At 35.7% G+C, this 18,705-nt stretch overlaps 1 protein-coding gene across 8 annotated transcripts in view; it reads left to right on the forward strand.

Moving 5' to 3' along the window:
- The window catches only part of CA12 (carbonic anhydrase 12), a 108,366-nt gene that overhangs the window by 66,143 nt on the left and 23,518 nt on the right, over nt 1–18,705 (forward strand). For all 8 annotated transcript variants that reach the window (XM_074294889.1, XM_074294892.1, XM_074294886.1 and 5 more), the window contains 2 exons: nt 13,909–14,088; nt 16,493–16,635. In XM_074294889.1, coding sequence (XP_074150990.1) covers nt 13,959–14,088; nt 16,493–16,635 — 273 coding nt within the window. In that variant the 5' untranslated portion in view covers nt 13,909–13,958. The remainder of the gene's footprint in view (nt 1–13,908; nt 14,089–16,492; nt 16,636–18,705) is intronic.

Consider the following 18,705-nt stretch of genomic DNA (forward strand, 5'->3'; position numbering starts at 1 on the left):
TACTGTGGGAAAAAATTCTAAATAAATAAAAAATAAAAAATAAAGAAACTATATCCACTCATATGAAAGAGTGTTCCAAATCACTACAGCACCATTCCTAATAAAAAAACATTAAATATAATAACAAATGGAGCTTACCTTAAAATGATAAGTAATATTTATTCAGCAAGAATTATCTGTAATGGGGATATGCTAGAAGCCTTCCTAATACAATCAGGGATGAAGCAAGATGTCCATTATCACTTTTAATATTTAATATTATATCAGTGATATTATCTATAGCAATAAGAAAAAGAAATGAAAGTAATTAGGATAGGCAGTGAGGAAACAAAACTGTAACTCTTGGCAGATGATATGATATTATACTTGGAAAATCCTAGAGAATCAACTAAAAAACTATTTGAAATTAATAACAACTTCAACAAAGTTGTAGGATACAAAATAATCCCACATAAATCATCAGCATTCCTATTACCAATAAAGTCTAGTAGTAAGAGTTAGAAGAAGAAATTCCATTTAAAATAACTATGAAGAATATAAAATATTTGGGAGTTTATCTGCCAAGATAAACCCAGGAATTTTATGAACACAACTATAAAACATTTGTTTGCACAAATAAAGTCAGATTTATGAACAAATAAAGTCAGATGTAAACAATTGGAAAGATATGAATTCTTCGTGGTTGGGTTCAGCCAGCATAATGAAAATGGCAATTCTATCTAAATTAATCTATTACCTGTCATACCCAACCAAACTACTAAAGAATAATTTTATAGAGCTAGAAAAGATAAGTTCAAGGATATCAAGGAAATCAGTGAAAAAAAATGCAAAAGAAGGTAGTCTAGCCGATCCAGATCTCAAACTATATTATAAAGTGATAATTATCGAAATACTCTGGTACTGGCTAAGAAACAGAGTTTTGGATCAGTGGAACAGATTAAGTACAAATTATATTACAGTAAATGATCATAGTAATCTAGTATATGGAAAACCCAAATACCTAAGCTTTTGGAACAAAAACTACTAGGAAAATTGGAAAACAATATGGCATAAAGTAAGTATAGACCAGCGTCTTACAATGTATATATACCAAGGTAAGATCAAAATAGGTACATCATTTACATAAAAAGGGTGATGCCATAAGCAATTAAGAGAGCATAGAATAGTTTATTTGTCAGATTTATGGATAAAAGAAAAATTTAGGACTAAAGAAGATATAGAGAGCATTACAAAATGTAAAACAAATAATTTCGATTGTGAAAATTTAAAAGTTTTTACACAAAACAACTAAAATTATAAGGAAAACAGAAAATGGGATAAAAATTTTTGTAACAAGTATCTCTAGTAAAAGCCTCATTTCTCCAATATATAGAGAACTGAGTTAAATTTATAAAAATACAAGTCATTCTCTAATTAATAAATAGTCAAATGATATGAACAGGCATATTTCAGGCAAAGAAATAAAAAATATAGTCATATGAAAATACTCTAAATCACTATTAACTAGAAAAATGCAAATTAAAACAATTCTGAATTACTACTTCATATCTATCAGATTAGCTAAAATGACAAAAAAGGAAAATGTAGGATGCTGGAGGGGGTGTGGGAAAATGGGGAACTAATGCACTTGCTGGTGGAGTAATGAACTAATCTACAACTATTCTAGAAAACAATTTGAAACTAAGCCCAAAGGGTTATAAAACTGTACATACCTTTTGATCCAGTAATACTACTGCAAGGTCTGTATCCCAAACACATAAAAAAAAAAAAAAAAAAAAAAAAAAGAAAAAAAAAAGGAAAAGGAAAAAGACCTCTGCACAAAAATGTTTATAGCAGCTCCTTTCGTGATGGCTAAGAACTGGAAGTCAACGGGATGACTTTCAATTGAGGAATGGCTAAAGAAGCTGTGGTATATGATTGTAATGAAATGTTGTTGTGCTATAAGAAATGATGAGCAGGCAATTTCAGAAAAACCTGAAAAGACTTGCATGAATTGATGCATAGTAAAATGAACAGAACTAAGAGAACATTGTACACAGTAATAACAGTATTATTCAAAGAAGAATTGTGAATGACTTAGATATTCTTAGAAGCAGAGTGATCCAAGACAACCCTAAAAGATTAATGAGGAAGCATACTATCCACTTCCAGAGAGAGAACTGATATTGACTGATTACATACTGAAGCATACTATTTTTCATTTTCTTTCATTTTTTTCTTTTATCCGAGCCTTCTGTACAAATGTCTAATATGGAAGTGCTTCACATAATTGCACTTCTTTATTGTCTTTACTGTCTCAGGGAGAGGTGAGAAGAGGGAGGGTTAGAATTTAAAACTTGATACTTTAAATAAAATATTTTTTAAATGAAGTTAAAAAAAAAAAAGAAGTTAGTGATTCCATGAAGTAGAGGTAGATAGGAGTGCATTCCAGATACAGGGGACCTCTTGTTTAAAGCAGCAATAAGGAATATCATGTAAAGAAAGCAGCCAGTAGAATGGCATGATGGTCTAAGCATGGAAAGCATATGAAAAGAAGCAATATGAAGAAAGAAAGGAAAGATAATTGGAAAATAGACTATGGAAACCCTTTAAAAACCAGACTAAGGACTTTGCATTTTATCTGAGAAGCAATAGGAAGTCATTGGAGATTGTGGACTGGAGGGGGAAGAGGTCAATATGGGATATATGTGTAATATAGTTCTATGTTTTAAGAATATTACTTTGGCAGGTGATTAATATTATAGGAATCATCTTTGAAGACTGATGTACCTTGGCTTTGGGGAAGATAGATTTTCATCAAAAAGAAACTCTACCCTATCTTAAACTATAGTTTGCATTTCAGTTCTCAAGAAGAGCCCAGCTTCGTCCCATCTCAAGAATCTTGTTTCCTCCCAATCCCTCTATTTTTGTCCACCTGCATTTTTTATTTCCTTCACAGGCTAATTGTACATTATCTCAAAGTCCTATTCTTTTTGTACAGTAAAACAACTGCCTGGACAAGTATACATATATTGTACTTAATTTATACTTTAACATATTTAACATGTATTGGTCAACCTGCCATCTTGGGGGGGGGGAAGGAGAGGAAAAATTGGAACAAAAGGTTTGGCAATTGTCAATGCTGGAAAATTACCCATACTCATATCTGGTAAATAAAAACTATAATAAAAAAAAAAAGAATCTTGCTTCCCCAATATACTCTCCCAATACACATTGGCAAGGCAAGTACCCTCTGGATGATACCGAAACAGTAGCAGATTCAACAATGGAAGTCGAAACAGAGTTAAGGGAGAGTTGCTCTTGAGATTTTGGTAACAGTCATATAAAGTAAAAACAACTCTTTCCAGAGCTGAAGTATACCCAGGAAATGAGAAAGACTTATACTCCATTTTTCAGGTGCTCATAAGGGGAAAGAAGGGCAGCACAGATTTATTTCCTTTTTTTTTTTTTTTTTGAGCAAAGATATCAATTTTAATTGTGATTAATTTATAGGAATATTTTTATTTATTAAAATAGTCTATAAAATTGTAATTAAAATGAAAGCTATGAATAATACCATTTTATCAGTATATTTCTTATTTGGAACCTTCATCTAATTTTTCTTCTTTGTGAAAAACTCTTATGTAATTTCTATCAACTACACATTCCACAGAAAGATTACTAGATCCAAGAGTATAAACAGCTTTACCTATGTCTACAGCTACACACACATACATACATGAATAATATATATCCAGAATGGTCTATGTAAAAGATAAGACCGATATATAACCTTATCAGAGCTCAAGTATTGTTGAATTTAATAATTTATTTTTTTCCTAGTTTAGTTTGAGTATAATGGTGACAAAGTTGTTTTATTTTACACTTTTAATGTAAGATATTAGTCTCAGAATCATACATCAATGCTTGTATGTGTGTGTGTATGAGCTCACTCATATACATATATATGTGTGTGTTTGTGTGTGTGTGTGTGTGTGTGTGTATGTGTATAATAGATCTTAAAGGACTTCTGTTCTAACCTCAAGAAAGTCCAGTGAATCTGTATTAGTTCTATCAAATTCTATAGCCTTTGTTTAAATTAAGTCCTTAAAAACCTGACTAATTTCTCATGAAAAATTTGTTTCACATTTCTGTTTTTAATGCACTTTGATGACTTATTGATGCAAAAATATTTTGATTATATTAATTTTCTCATTGTTATAATTGTTTTTTTATCATAGCTTTTTATTTACAAGATATATGCATGGGTAATTTTTCAGCATTGACCCTTGCAAAACCTTCTGTTCCAACTTTTCCCCTCCTTCCCCCTCCCTTTCCCCCTAGATGGCAGGTAGACAACTGCATGTTAAACATATAAAAGTATATGTTAAATACAATATATGTATACATATCCATACAGTTATTTTGCTGCACGAGAAAAAATAGATTTAGAAATAAGGTAAAAATAACCTGAAAAGGAAATAAAAAATGCAAGCAGACAAAAACAGAGGCAGTGGATATGCTATATTGTGGTTCACACTCATTTCCCAGAGTTCTTTCTATAGGAGTGGCTGGTTCCCTTCATTATTGAACAAATGGAACTGATTTAGTTCATCTCATTATTAAAGAGAGCCACATCCATCAGAACTGAGCAACATAAAGTATTGTTGTTGAAGTATATAATGATATTCTGGTCCTGTTCACTTCACTCAGCATCAGTTCATGTAAGTCTCTCCAGGCCTTTCTGAAATCATCCTGCTGGTCATTAAGAAATAGAACAATAACATTCCATAATATTCATACATCATAACTTATTCAGCCAATCTCCAATTTATGGGCATCCACTCAATTTCCAGTTTCTGGCCACTACAAAGAGGGCTGCCACAAACATTCTTGCGCATACAAGTCTCTTTCCCTTCTTTAAGATCTTTTTATAAGCCCAGTGGAAACACTGCTGGGTCAAAGGGTATGCACAATTTGGTAACTTTTTGAGCATAGTTCCAAATTGCTCTTCAGAATGGTTGGATACATTCACAGTTCCACCAACAATGTACCAGTGTCTCAGTTTTCCCACATCCCTTCTAACATTTGTCATTATCTTTTCCTTTCATCCTAGCCAATCTGAGAGCTGTCTTAATTTGCATTTCTCTAATCAATAGTGATTTAGAAATAGTTTCCATTTCTCCATCTGAAAATTGCCTGTTCATATCCTTTGATCATTTATCAATTGGAGAATGGCTTGATTTTTTATAGAGTCAATTCTCTATATATTTTGGAAATGAGGCCTTTATCAGAATTTTTGATTGTAAAAATGTTTTCCTAGTTTAACAGATTTATTTCTAATACCAGTTTTCTTTTGTGCCTTTGATTTGTAATCAATAAAATTTCTTCCTGGAAAGGATTATTGCCTTTATGTTTATAGCTTTGCAGCTTAGGACCAGAAAAGGAACTTACACAGAGTTTAGCCTAGCTGCATGGGGATGGATCAGGACTTAGCTAAGAGGTATACTTTGGAAACTTGGGACTACTAGTTTGCTAAACTTTTTGGATTTTTAATGAGAAATGGCATATTTTTTATTCTTTTCCAAAAAAAATGGCAAGAGCTATAATCTGTATAATAAAAGTACTTCTCAGGGGGCAGCTAAGTGGCGCAGTGGATAGAGCACCAGCCCTGAATTCAGGAGGACCAGAGCTCAAATCTGGTCTCAGACACTTAACACTTCCTAGCTGTGTGACCCTGGGCAAGTCACTTAACCCCAGCCCCAGGGTGGGGGGAAAGTACTTCTCAGAATGATAATGGTTTTTTATTTCCTCTAGTAATAATAACTCAATAGTAATATAATTTGTATAACATGATCACACTTGATACTCATAATCACCCTGTGAAATAGGTGTTATCACATCCCCCAATTTTCATTTATTTGTTTATTTTCTTTTTTGCTGAAGCAATTGGGTTAAGTGACTAATATTAACTAGCTTCCCCGGAATTTATTTATTTATTTATTTTTAAACATGGTAAAGTATATGTAAATCCAATATAGACATATATATCTATACAATACTCTTACTGCATAAGAAGAATCAGACTAGATAAAGTTTGATAGTTGTTTGCAAAAGAGTAATTTATGGAGGGCTTTCAAAGCCATCATAAGTTTGGAATATATCTAAGAACAGAGGAGTCCCACCAAAAGTTGCCTGACAAGATGAAGGTGATGGCTCACAAAGTTCATTCTGATTGTAACAGACAGAGATTAGAGATAGAAGGATTGTGCTTTAATCCAGCTCTGAAGTGATAACTGTTTAAACTAGGGAAGTGGCAGTGGTAATGAGCAGGGAGAGAGAAGGAGATAGGAAAGAGATTTCAAAGGTGAAATCTAGAGTGCTCAGTCTCAAAAGGTGGAGAAGGATATAAAAGTAGACCCAATTTTTGGACAGTAGAAGAATGGTAGATCTGTTTTTTGAAGAGTTATTGCACCGTCAAATTTAAATTAAAAGCCTAGATCTCTCTTTTCACTGAACTCTACAATACTTATGACCAGAATATTAAAAGGGGGGAAAGGAAAAAATGGAATTAAATAATTTATTAAGTGCCTATTTTATGTCAAACACTGTAGTACATGGACATTACATATATAGATAGATAGATAGATAGATAGATAGATAGATAGATAGATTTTAATTTTCACAACAATCCTCCAAATTAGGAGCTATTTTTATACCCATTTTAGAGATGGGTATCACTGTACAGAGATAAACTCTGCTACAGAGTTTAAGTGACTTGCCCAGTTACTAAGTGTGGAGGCTAGATTTGAATTCCAAGTTTTCAGGACTCCAGACCACTGCTCTTTCTACTGCACCACCTAGCTGTCTTATGCTAAGGAATTATCTTGTTTACTCAATAATACACCGAAGAACAATGAGCTCCCTCAGCTTTTAATAAAACCACAAAAACTCTAATTTTTTATTTTATCTGGAAAAAAAGAACTGTAATTTCTTCAGTACCATAAGGGAGTTGATTTGTAGGGTGGGGCCTGAGCTGGGTGGGAGAGAAAAGAGGGAGGAATTATTTTAAATAATATTTGGAAACTGTCTACTTAACAGGCTAATTACAGCAAAGGTTTTCTGGCATGTATATGCTATGGAGCATAAAATTTAGAGATCCTGGAGTAGAGTTTAGGAAACTCTCAGCAAAGAGGTTAAAATTAATTTCTATTTACTGAGTGATGAATTTCTCAAGCCAAAGAAATGATAGAAAGATGTTACCAATTATCATTTACAAGTCTCTCTAGGGAAGTACACTATGTCTTTCCTATCATTCTTCCCTAATTCTTCCTATCATTATCTCATATTTTTCTCCAAAAAAAGAACGATGGGTTTTATATATATACTGTATAATTTATTATGCAAAGATTGCTTCACACACACACACACACACACACACACACACACACACACACACACTCATAGGATCAGAGAATTAGAGCTAGAAGGGACCTTAGATATTGCCAAGATCAATTCTCTCATATTTCTAAATGAAGAAATTAAGCCCCAGGTATATTTGACATACTAGTTCTAATACTGTATTAATGTTAGCGATCACTTTCTGAACTACCTTCTGTTCTCTGCTGCAGAACTTTTTAATGTCCCCCCCCCCCCCCTGAGGCTGGGGTTAAGTGACTTGCCCAGGGTCACACAGCTAGGAAGTGTTAAGTGTCTGAGACCACATTTGAACTCGGGTCCTCCTGAATTCAGGGCTAGTGCTCTATCCACTGCGCCACCTAGCTGCCCCTTTTTAATGTTTTATTAAAGAATTAGGAAATCTTAAGATCAATGCCATTAGGATGCCCAGTTCTACTCTTATGTGGTACACTGATCATTTTATGTGAACAAAACTGGAATCTCTTCTTGAAATGCCTGACATGCTTTTGTTCCATTTTATTTGCTTAACACCATTTCAGAATCTAGAATTCCTCTTCCTAAATACCCAAGTGCATTTCTGTAGAATGTATGTCTCCTTTAAACAATTCCAAAAAGAAGCAGCCAGAAAATTTCCTTGCCAGGAATTTTCACTTTTTTGCCTATATCACATTGAAATAGTAAGAAAATTTAAAAAGTACTATCTTAAAGAATATTTCACAGATAAAGAGTAGGAAGAAACTTTAGAGTATAACTAGTCCAATCCCTTTCTTACTGAGAAAACTGACATCTTGGGAAAACCGAAAGATATATTGGTGGACACAGAAACAGAAAATGTCAGAGGCAGGATTTCAGCCCAGTCCTTTATGGCCAGTTCTCTTTCTCTCTCTCTCTCTCTCTCTCTCTCTCTCTCTCTCTCTCTCTCTCTCTCTCTCTCTCTCTCTCTCTCTCTCTCTCTCTCTCTTCCTTTCTTCTTTCTTTCTTTCTTCTTCTTTATTTTTCTTTCTTCCTTCCTTCCTTCCTTCCTTCCTTCCTTCCTTCCACTCTCTCTCTTTCTCTCTCTCTCTCTTCCTTTCTTCTTTCTTTCTTTCTTTTTCTTTATCTTTCTTCCTTCCTTCCTTCCTTCCTTCCTTCCTTCCTTCCTTCCTTCCTTCCTTCCTTCCTTCCTTCCTTCCTTCCTTCCTTCCTTCCTTCCTTCCACTCTCTCTCTCTCTTTCTTTCTTTCTTTCTTTCTTTCTTTCTTTCTTTCTTTCTTTCTTTCTTTCTCTTTCTTTCTTTCTTTCTTTCTTTCTTTCTTTCTTTCTTTCTTTCTTTCTTTCTTTCTTTCTTTCTTTCCTTCCTTCCTTCCTTCCTTCCTTCCTTCCTTCCTTCCTTCCTTCCTTCCTTCCTTCCTTCCTTCCTTCCTTCCTTCCTTCCTTCCTTCCTTCTTTCTTATCAACTTCAGGTCCAGGACAGAATTTCAGTTGTTGGTAGGAATAGTGTTCTTCTCAATAACACCACATTAAATTAACAAAAGGAGGTAGAGAATAAATTTTAACCTGAATGAGTAGATTCTCTTCTTTCCACAAATGATTATTATCATCATAATCATTATTTGTGACTTTAAGATTGGCAATGTACTTTAGACAGCATTTATTTTTCATAACAATCATTTGAGGTAAGTTCTATGAGTATTGCCATCTTCACGATACAGTTGAAGAGACAGGTTGTAGTGGTAAGAATAGCCAACAAACAACCAGAGGAATCTTGACCCAGTTCTACTACTACTGTCAGTGTGACTTTGGGCACAAACCTCTTTGGTTTTCAGTTTCTAATCCATAAAATGAGAGACTGGGTTTTTGCTGTCACTGAATCATTTTCCACTCATGCCTAACTCCTTGTGATCCCCTTTGGATTTTTTTTTTTTTGGCAAAATTATTAGAGTGGATTGCCATTTCTTTCTCCAGTTCATTTTACTGATGAGGAAACTGAGGCAGAGTTAAGTGACTTGCCCAGGGTCATACAGCTAGTGAGGTCAGAGGCTGGATTTGAACTTAGGAAGATTAACCTTCCTGATTCCAGGTCCAGCATACTATGCACTATGGTGCCATCTTGCTATCCCTAAGCATTAGACATACAAAGAAAGCAAACAGTCTCTGTCTTCAAAGAGCTCATATTCTAATGGAGAAAACAATAATGCGAATAACCATATACATATAGTATAAGTGGCAGGTAATCCCAGAGGAAAGGTCTCTTGCAAAAAGTGTAGTTTGAGCTGAGTCTTGAAGAAAGTCAGGAAGCCAGGACAGGCAAGAGAAGGGAAGACATTCCAGATTTGCTGGACAGTAAGACTATCTTAAAGAATGTTTCACAGATAAAGAGTAGGAAGAAACTTTAGAGCATATCTAGTCCAATCCCTTTCTTACATATGTGAGAAAACTGACATCTTGGGAAAACCGAAAGATATATTGGTGGACACAGAAACAGAAAATGTCAGAGGCAGGATTTCAGCCCAGTCCTTTATGGCCAGTTCTCTCTCTCTCTCTTTTTCTTTTCTTTTCTTTTCTTTTCTTTTCTTTTCTTTTCTTTTCTTTTCTTTTCTTTTCTTTTCTTTTCTTTTCTTTTCTTTTCTTTTCTTTTCTTTTCTTTTCTTTTCTTTTCTTTTCTTTTCTTTTCTTTTCTTTCTTTCTTTCTTTCTTTCTTTCTTTCTTTCTTTCTTTCTTTCTTTCTTTCTTTCTTTCTTTCTTTCTTTCTTTCTTTCTTTCTTTCTTTCTTTCTTTCTTTCATAATCTAGGTGTTCCCATTCAACACCTAGCTACCCTCTATTCCTTTTAAATAATAAAATTATCATGTAAATTTCTTCCCCCCTTCTTTCTACTATATAATATACTATATACTCCCTTTAAATAATATTTTTGTCCCCTTCAAATTATTTTTTCCATTTGAATCACTAAGAGGCCTAAGATTGATGTAACCTTTTAGAAAATTGGGGTAGAGGATAAGAATTAGATATAATGGAGCAAATGAAATATTTTTAAACTCTTCCCTACCCTTTAATACAAGCTAGCAATGAATGATTTGCTACAGTTTACTAAATGAGCCTTTCTTTCATGCTTGAGCTGCAGTCTCTGTCACCTTGGCCTTAGACCAAATTTATCTTTTATGAATAAGTGTCTTCTCTACTCTGATAAGATAAAGACAAAGGTCTCAGCTCACATGACCTATCAGTTTTGTTTGTGCCTCAGGTCTTCCTGGTATACCTGATGCTTGTTTTTTTTTTTTTTTTTTTTGGTTTTTTTTTCCTATTCTTTTGATTCCCAGTAATAAATTAGTCCCTCAAACAGTTTCCTTTTATCCCTAAATGCGGTTCCTCTGCACAAACACACAGCACTCCCTCCCCCATAACTGCATTGCTTCAAGCCACAAGAATATTATAGTTTTAATGTCTGAGAGCTGCCCACTCTCAGTACCTGTCAAGCCTGATACAAAGGATCTGCCATAAGCAGGGGCTTTGAGCACTTGGACCACACTGGGATAATGGAAAGGAGTCTTGGACTAAACTCATATCTAGCCCCCACTAACGAGATGTATAACCTTGGGCATATTTTATATTTCCTGACTTGTTTCTTCATCTATGTAATGAGATAATTGACCTAGTTCTAAAATCCTGTGAACAGGTGACCACCTCTCTAGAGAATGTGAATTTGAATGAACACTGACTTTTTAAAAATTAAATATGCTGCCTATTTCATATCATGCTTTTTTCTGTAATGCTAAGTAGACCCCAGCTCATAAAGGTCAGTTCCCAGATTTAATAAAGCCTACCATGCATCCATGTCTGTTACCCAACGAGCTATAACATGCCAATTACTTGATATTCTAGAAATGCCTCAAACCAAAAATCAGCCACAATTTAATTGCCATGGGAGATAATCTTTTAAACATATGCTTTAAATTCCTTAAAGCTTTTTCCCTGCAGGAACAGGAAAGTTTATATGAACTGGGGGCAGTTTATTTTCATTTCCAGAGGATACAATGTTATCTAATAAATAGTATAACAACTGCCACCTTAAAGGATTGTTTTCCCCAAAGTTTCTTCATCCTCAAGTCTTACTTGTCACCTGTCAACTACAGGTATATCGTTTCAATGAGTTTTTAGTACTCTTTCTCTTCTTATTTAAACAGAGCACTTAATCTTGTAATACTAACATTATAATTTTATGTTCTTCAAAAAGTCCACATGGAGAAGGATGCTATATGTAATGCAAAAGGCACATCTAAGGATTTCTATTAAATGAAATTAGATGACACAAGCAGAATAAAAATTTATCAATCTACAAAGGTCAGAGTCAAAATTACCTAGATGTCAAAACCCACAAGTCAGGCAGCTTAATCTGACCTAGAGAACCACTAACAAGTCTTAAAGAGCCAACTATGTGACAGGTTCTAGGCTTTGAATCTGAAGATTCAAAAATGAAAATGACATAGATTGTCCTCAAGGAGCTTATCAAGGAAGGCATATGATTATATATGGGGCATCATCAAATTCTAAAACTACATTAAGACTTTGAGGATACCTTGTCCATACAAAGAATGGGAGAATTGGGGAGAAGCAGCAGCTAGGGAAAGGTATCAGGTATCAGGAAGGGCTTTAGGTAGAAGGTGGTCTTCGAAAGAAACTAAGAATTCTAAGGAAGCAGAATTCTAGGCATGGGGGAACAGGCTGTACAAAGAAACAGAAATGGGAGATGGAGTGAGAAACAGAAAGTTTGGTTGAAACATAGAGTGCATGAAGGATAGAAATGTATAAGGTTGAAAGATAGTTTGGATCCAAATTGTAAAAGGCTAACACTGCCAAGCCCAGGAGTTTTCAATGGATTACAGGGGTAGAAGGAAATGAGATGGTTCATCTGTGTGGAGGATGATGGGAGATTGGAGAGACTTGAGGCAAAAAGTTATTAGCAGCGGTCCAGAAAACAGTTGACCAGTGCCTGAACAAAAATGGTCATAATGTGAATAGAGAGCAGGGGCATAGATGTGGAGTATGACAAGGACTGGCAACTGATTAGAAATATATGGTGAGTGTGAGTGAAGAACCAAGGAGGACTCAGATTGTGAGACTTCATGAATGATGATGGAGACAAAAGCTCATAGCTAATGTGAGCTCCTATGAAATCATTTCACTTTTGTCTCAATATTCCTAACAAGGAGCAAAGTACCTAGCACATAGTAAGGGGAAGAAACAGGAATAAGTTTCTTCCTTCCTTCTTTTTTATTCCTTCTCTTCCTTTTTTCTCTTTTTCCTTCTTCCATCCTTCTTTTTTCCTTCTCCTATCTTTTCTTTCTTTCTTTCTCCCCCCCACCCCTTTCTAATGGAATCTACCTCAAAAGGTTGTTGTAAGGAGCAAATGAAATCATAATTGTAAAGCATTTAGCATAAAATTAATGCCTGGCACATAGTTAATGCTAAATAAATGTCATTTATTAATATCATTATCCCTGTTATTATTACATAGCACTTACTATGTGCCATATAGAACCTATTATGTGCTAGACATTGTGCTAAACACTTTACAAATATTTGATTCTTACAACAATCCTTCAAGATAAAAGCTGTTATTATTCCCATTTTATTCATAGGGAATACACACATTTTATATGTAGAGAAAGAGAAATTAAGTGACTTTCCAGGTCACATAATTATCAAGTGTCTGAGGCTGGTTTTGAATCAAGTTTTCCTGACTTTAATCCTAGTACTCTATTGACTGTGCTACCTACCTGCTCCTAAGAGACTAATTGTTATAATAGATTGATCATTATGGAAGCAGCACACTCTCAGAAAGAGTACTAAACTTAGCATCAGATGACCTAGATTCGGTTCTGGACTGTGCCTTTCATCAGCAGTGTGACTTTGGTAAATTAAATTAAATTTAATAAGCTTTAGTTTCCTCATCTGTAAAATGGAGTTAACACATAGGGTTATGATGAGGACTGAATTAAATAAAATATGTGAAATACTTTATAATCATAAGGCACATGTAAAGTTAACTTTTTTTTTCTGAGGCAATTGGGGCTAAGTGACTTGCCAGGGTCACACAGCTAGGAAGTGTTAAGTGTTTGAGACTGTTTGAGACAGATTTGAACTGGGGTCCTCCCATCTTCAGGGCTGGTGCTCTATCCACTGCATCACCTAGCTGCTTCAGTAATGTTAACTCTTAATAGTGGTTGGGAAAATTTCTCTTTATATTGTTCTTAAATTTAAAAAACATAAAAAGTCACCAGTTTTGGTTTTTGAATGAGTAGGTATCAGAATATATGTGATCAAGCCTCTCTAGGTTTTTCTGGCTTTCTCTTATGCTCATCCTGCTAAATGCAAACAGTGAGTATTGGCTAATAGGAAGTTAATAGAGTGAGAGTTGTCTTTGAAGAATTTGCTCATTGCCTTCTTGTTGGAAACAAGAAAAAAGTAATCATCCTAAAAGAAAAACTAGAAGACAATTATCAAAGTGTGTCTGCTTTAATTTTTCTTCCTAGGTGATAATGGAGAGAAAGCCTGGCCAAAGTCTTTCCCTTCCTGTGGAGGAATGTTCCAGTCTCCCATAGATTTTCACAGTGATATCCTTCAATACGATTCTACCCTCTCACCATTAGTATTAGAAGGTTACAATATATCTTCTAATGAGGAGTTTTTTCTGACTAATAATGGACATTCGGGTAAGTTGGAAACCTTAGAAGACTGTTTTCCCACTGTTTCTCTCCTATCTCCTTCTTGATAACAGAGTAAGCTCCAATAACATTGGCCCCAGTGTAGCAAAGACTACATACCACCTGTGTAGGTTCTCTAAGGGAGAATGACATCATTATGGATACTTCCCTGACAACGATACTGGCCTCTTCTTTCCTTTACACACACACACACACACACACACACACACACACACACACACACACACACACACGGCTCTAGAATCAGTTCTGCCACAGAGTCACATAATCTAAGACTAGTTGAACCTCCAGAAGTGAGAGAAGGAACAAAGAGAAAGCCAAATTGAAAGAAATTAAGAATAAAATATAACTAACAGTATATACTCTTTGGGAAGCTAAGTGGTTCAATGGATAGAATATCCAGCCTGGAGTCAAGAAGACTCATTTTTCTAAGTTCAAATCTGACCTCAGACACTACTTATTGGTTGTGTGACCCTGACAAGTCACTTAATCCTGTTTGCCTCTGTTTCCTGATCTGTAAAATGAGCTTCAGAAGGAAATGGCAAAACACTCCAGTATCTTTGCCAAGAATACCCCCAATCAGGTCAAGAAGAGTCAGAAGTGACTGAAAGAACCACACACAACCACCACCACTAGCACTGCAGCCATAGATACTCTGCCTTACAATTCACTCAGGAAATTCAAAGTCTGAAAACTGAGTCATGGAAAAGTCATCTCAGAAACAGACCACAGCTTCAGAATCTAATCTCATAGTACGGTCAGCAAAGTAACATGATTTCTCACTGATTTAAAAGATAAGATTAAAAAAAAAAACTATCATTGGTCAATGAAGTGAGCAGAACCAAGAGAACATTGTACACAGTAACAGCAACATTGTGCAATGATCAACTATGATAAATTTAGCTCTTCTCAGCAGTGCAATAAATCCAAGACAATTCAAAGGGAGTTGTTTTGGAAAATGCTGTCTATATCCAGACAAAGAACTACAGAGTCTGAATGTAGATCAAAGCATATTATTTTCATATTTGTTTTTTTCTTTCTTTCTGGTGTCTTTTCCCTTTTGTTCTGAGGTCTTTTTTTCACAAAGTGACTAATGTGAAAATATATTAAACATGATTGTACATGCATAATCTATATCAGATTGCTGCCTTGGGGGGAGGGAGGAAGGAAGAAAAATTTGGAATTCAAAATCTTACAAAGATGAATGTTGAAAACTACATGTAATTGGAAAAATACTATTAAATGAAAAAATTAACCATCAGGGTGTCATTGGGTAGTGGGTAAAATAAGTTAGTGTTTTGTATGTAAGTAGTGGTTGCCATATATAGGTTATAGGTCGGCAGTTCTATATGCATTCAATTCTTTATCCTGATTTTATAAGAAGAGTTGAAGGTGTCACAAATAGCTGGGCATAGCACAGATGGCTACCAATTAACTTAGCACCCCCCTTTCCCCAGGGTTGGACTATAGTCTCTCAGAATCCTTTCTGATTGTAGATCTATGGTCCTATGAAACTCCAGGGATACATTAAAACTCATCTAGTACAATTAGGATGTAGGAATCCTAACAACATAGTGTGCCATGTTATTACTCTAAGCCTAGGACCACAACTCTATTTCTTTTTTAGCACACAGAGCTCAAATGATGTGTTCAGTCTTCCATCTCCCTAGAAACTCAGTGATCAGTCCAAACACCAAAAGTATGCTGGGGTTTGCTATATCTAACTTCCATGTAATTGCCACCACCTCTCCCCATTCTTCTCTTTCCCTCCTCCCTCGTGCTCTTCTCAGATGTCTGTTATTTCTGTCTGCAGTGCCCCAGAAGTGTGACCATTCCACATCTTTATCAGTTTTGTTGCTATTAACAAATGATTTTCAAAAGATGGATGTGGGTCTCCTATTGCTTCAGTTGAAATTTCACCAAGAATTATATCAAGAATTGCAGAATCTGTGGGAAAATGCCTGGTTATACTTGCAACAGCAGCAGTAACAAGAGATGAATTCCTACATCTAAGCCACCCAGCTTAGATGACTTACTGATACCTAGTCCTGGCTCCTACTTACAACCTCAGGTGCTTAATGATAGTAAAGGTTAATTAACCAAATGGCTAATTGAGAGTATATTATTATAAGCTAAACACATAGATAAATAAACCCTTCTGAATTCTCCTGTGAAGTAGGTTCACACATCAAATGAATTTTACAAGTAGAGAAATTCCCCGAGGGTTTACAGAGTTGGATGATCCTACTAGGGTAAGAAGAAACCCAGGACTTTGATTCTCAAATATCTTTTATGTCTACTTACCTGGATCTCAGAGTTTTGTTATCTCATTGTTTTTAAACCCTTGTTCCCTGCGTTAATGCTAATGCATCCATTGCTTTTTTTCTCACAGTGAAATTAGAACTGCCTGCAAATATGTACGTTAATGGCCTGGGTCCCAAATACAGAGCAACAGAACTTCACCTCCATTGGGGCAATCAGAATAATCCCCATGGCTCTGAACACACAGTTGAGGGAAAGCATTTTGCAGCGGAGGTAAGTAGAGTGGGAGGGAAGATTGAGTCCAGAATCCAGGTTGTCCCTAATGCTGCTCTGAAATTGTTTCTGGCCCCTAATGGGCCCACGTTTAGGTGACTAATGGTTGTGTTTTTTTGGAGGCATACAGTTCAAGTGTTAATGTTATTTACCCCTATACCACCTGGCTATGTGAATGATAAAGTTAAGATCTTGAGCAGCAATCTAGCTATAGTTTATGGGTAGGAAGTATATGAAAATTCTTTTTATTTCTTCCTCACCCCTCCCCAAGTAAGGTGAAATACCCCAAGGAAAGTGCTGGAAGCCTGTCCTGATGCCTTCATATGACTAATTAAAAATCAGATTAGTATAAAGGAGGATACACCATCATACAAAATAAAGTATTAGTTTTTCTTCATTTTAATTACTTTGAACTACATTTATGAATTCAGCAAATTACTGAGCGGCTGCTTCACAGAGATTTGTGATTTGCCCATTTCTCAGCCAGACAATAGAGACAAAGTACAGTCTTTCAAGGGGCCCAAATAGGGGAGGATTACTTCAGAGGTTGTGAAGACAGGTTGTCAATATTTTATTATCTCCTTCTGAAAGATGAGGGTGCAGAGACACAGAGATAAAACAACTTGGCCAAGAGTACCACATCTAGTAATTGTCAGATTCAGGCTTTTGGCTTCCAAGCTAAGTTAGTCAATTAGCACTTATCAAATACCTACTAAGTGCATGGCACTGTGCTGAGCACTGGAGATACAAAGGAAGGCAAAAATCAGTCCCTGCCCTCAAGGAGCTTGCAGTCCAATGGGGTCCTTATCGTCTTGGCAAACTCAGAAGCCCTGAGTTCAAATCTCACTTACTACTTGTTTGGCCTTGAACAAGTTCCTCTGAGCCTCAGTAAAGGCTTACTAAAAATAAAATATTAGAAAAGATGACCTCTAAGGTACTTTCCAGCTCAAAGTCTAAAATGAGCCATTGGAAATGGCAATATACTCCTTCTAATATCATCACATCAGGTACTAATAGTCTCCATAACCTCTGCATTCCACATTTCTGCAACATCATGACAACTAGCTTCCGTTGCCAGGAACGGTCCATTATTAGTATGTCAGGCCTGTTCAGGAGGATGCTCTCACCCCTGCTATTTACTAGAGCTTTTATGATATAGAATCGGGGCATGGGGGCTTGGGCTGGAGTGAGCCCCGCATTCTCTAATCTTTATTTTATCCCAGCAGACCCTTAGAGGATAATGAATGATAACAGAATATCAAAGCGAAAAGCACAAAAACTGCCTTAAACTTTGGTAGAGGAATGATGTTTTTTGCTTCAAGATCTGCTGAGAGGTAGCTTAGAGTTATAATATATCACCCGGTGTTATGCTGCACTGTGTAACCCTGGTGTGCAAATCCACAATGTCAACAGATAATGGGAGGAGGGGCAGAGCATTATTCCCTTAGTGACAACTGTGTAATTGTTGGCTTTTTTACTCTACTTTTTAGTTGCTACAAGCCAGAACACAGGGGAGCAGTTGTGAATGTTTGTAGTGCAATACAAGGGATAAATACCACAGATCAAGAAATGGATTCTACAGTGAATAATTATATGCCAATTCTCTCCTGTTCATAACCACTAAATGGTTTCATGTCTCAGGCTAATTATAGGTCTACTTACAAGTAAGGTGGGGTATAATTCTGGACCTGATATATGATGGTACTATTAGAAGCTCACACATTTCCATGCCCCTTTCTGAACCTCATACACTGCAATTATTTCTGGCTAATTGTTGAGTGGAGACTTCCCTTCCTCAGGGGGATATAAGGAAGCTAGGACACAGGTGGGAATCAGGGTTTAGATGGTTGTAGATCATTCTAGTTGCTTTTTTTTCCTGCCATGAAGGCTTGGGTTATTATATTTATGTATGTATATGCATATATGTATATGTGTGTGTATATACATATATCCTTCTGTGTGTGTGTGAAGAAAAAAAAATCCGATAAAAGGAAGCATTGTGGTGCATTAGGATACTGTCTTTGAGGTCAGGAGACCTAAGTTCAAATTTTGCACAGGCCACTTGCAAGC

The sequence above is a fragment of the Sminthopsis crassicaudata genome, chromosome 2 (genome assembly GCF_048593235.1).
Source record: "Sminthopsis crassicaudata isolate SCR6 chromosome 2, ASM4859323v1, whole genome shotgun sequence".
NCBI lineage: Eukaryota > Metazoa > Chordata > Mammalia > Dasyuromorphia > Dasyuridae > Sminthopsis > Sminthopsis crassicaudata.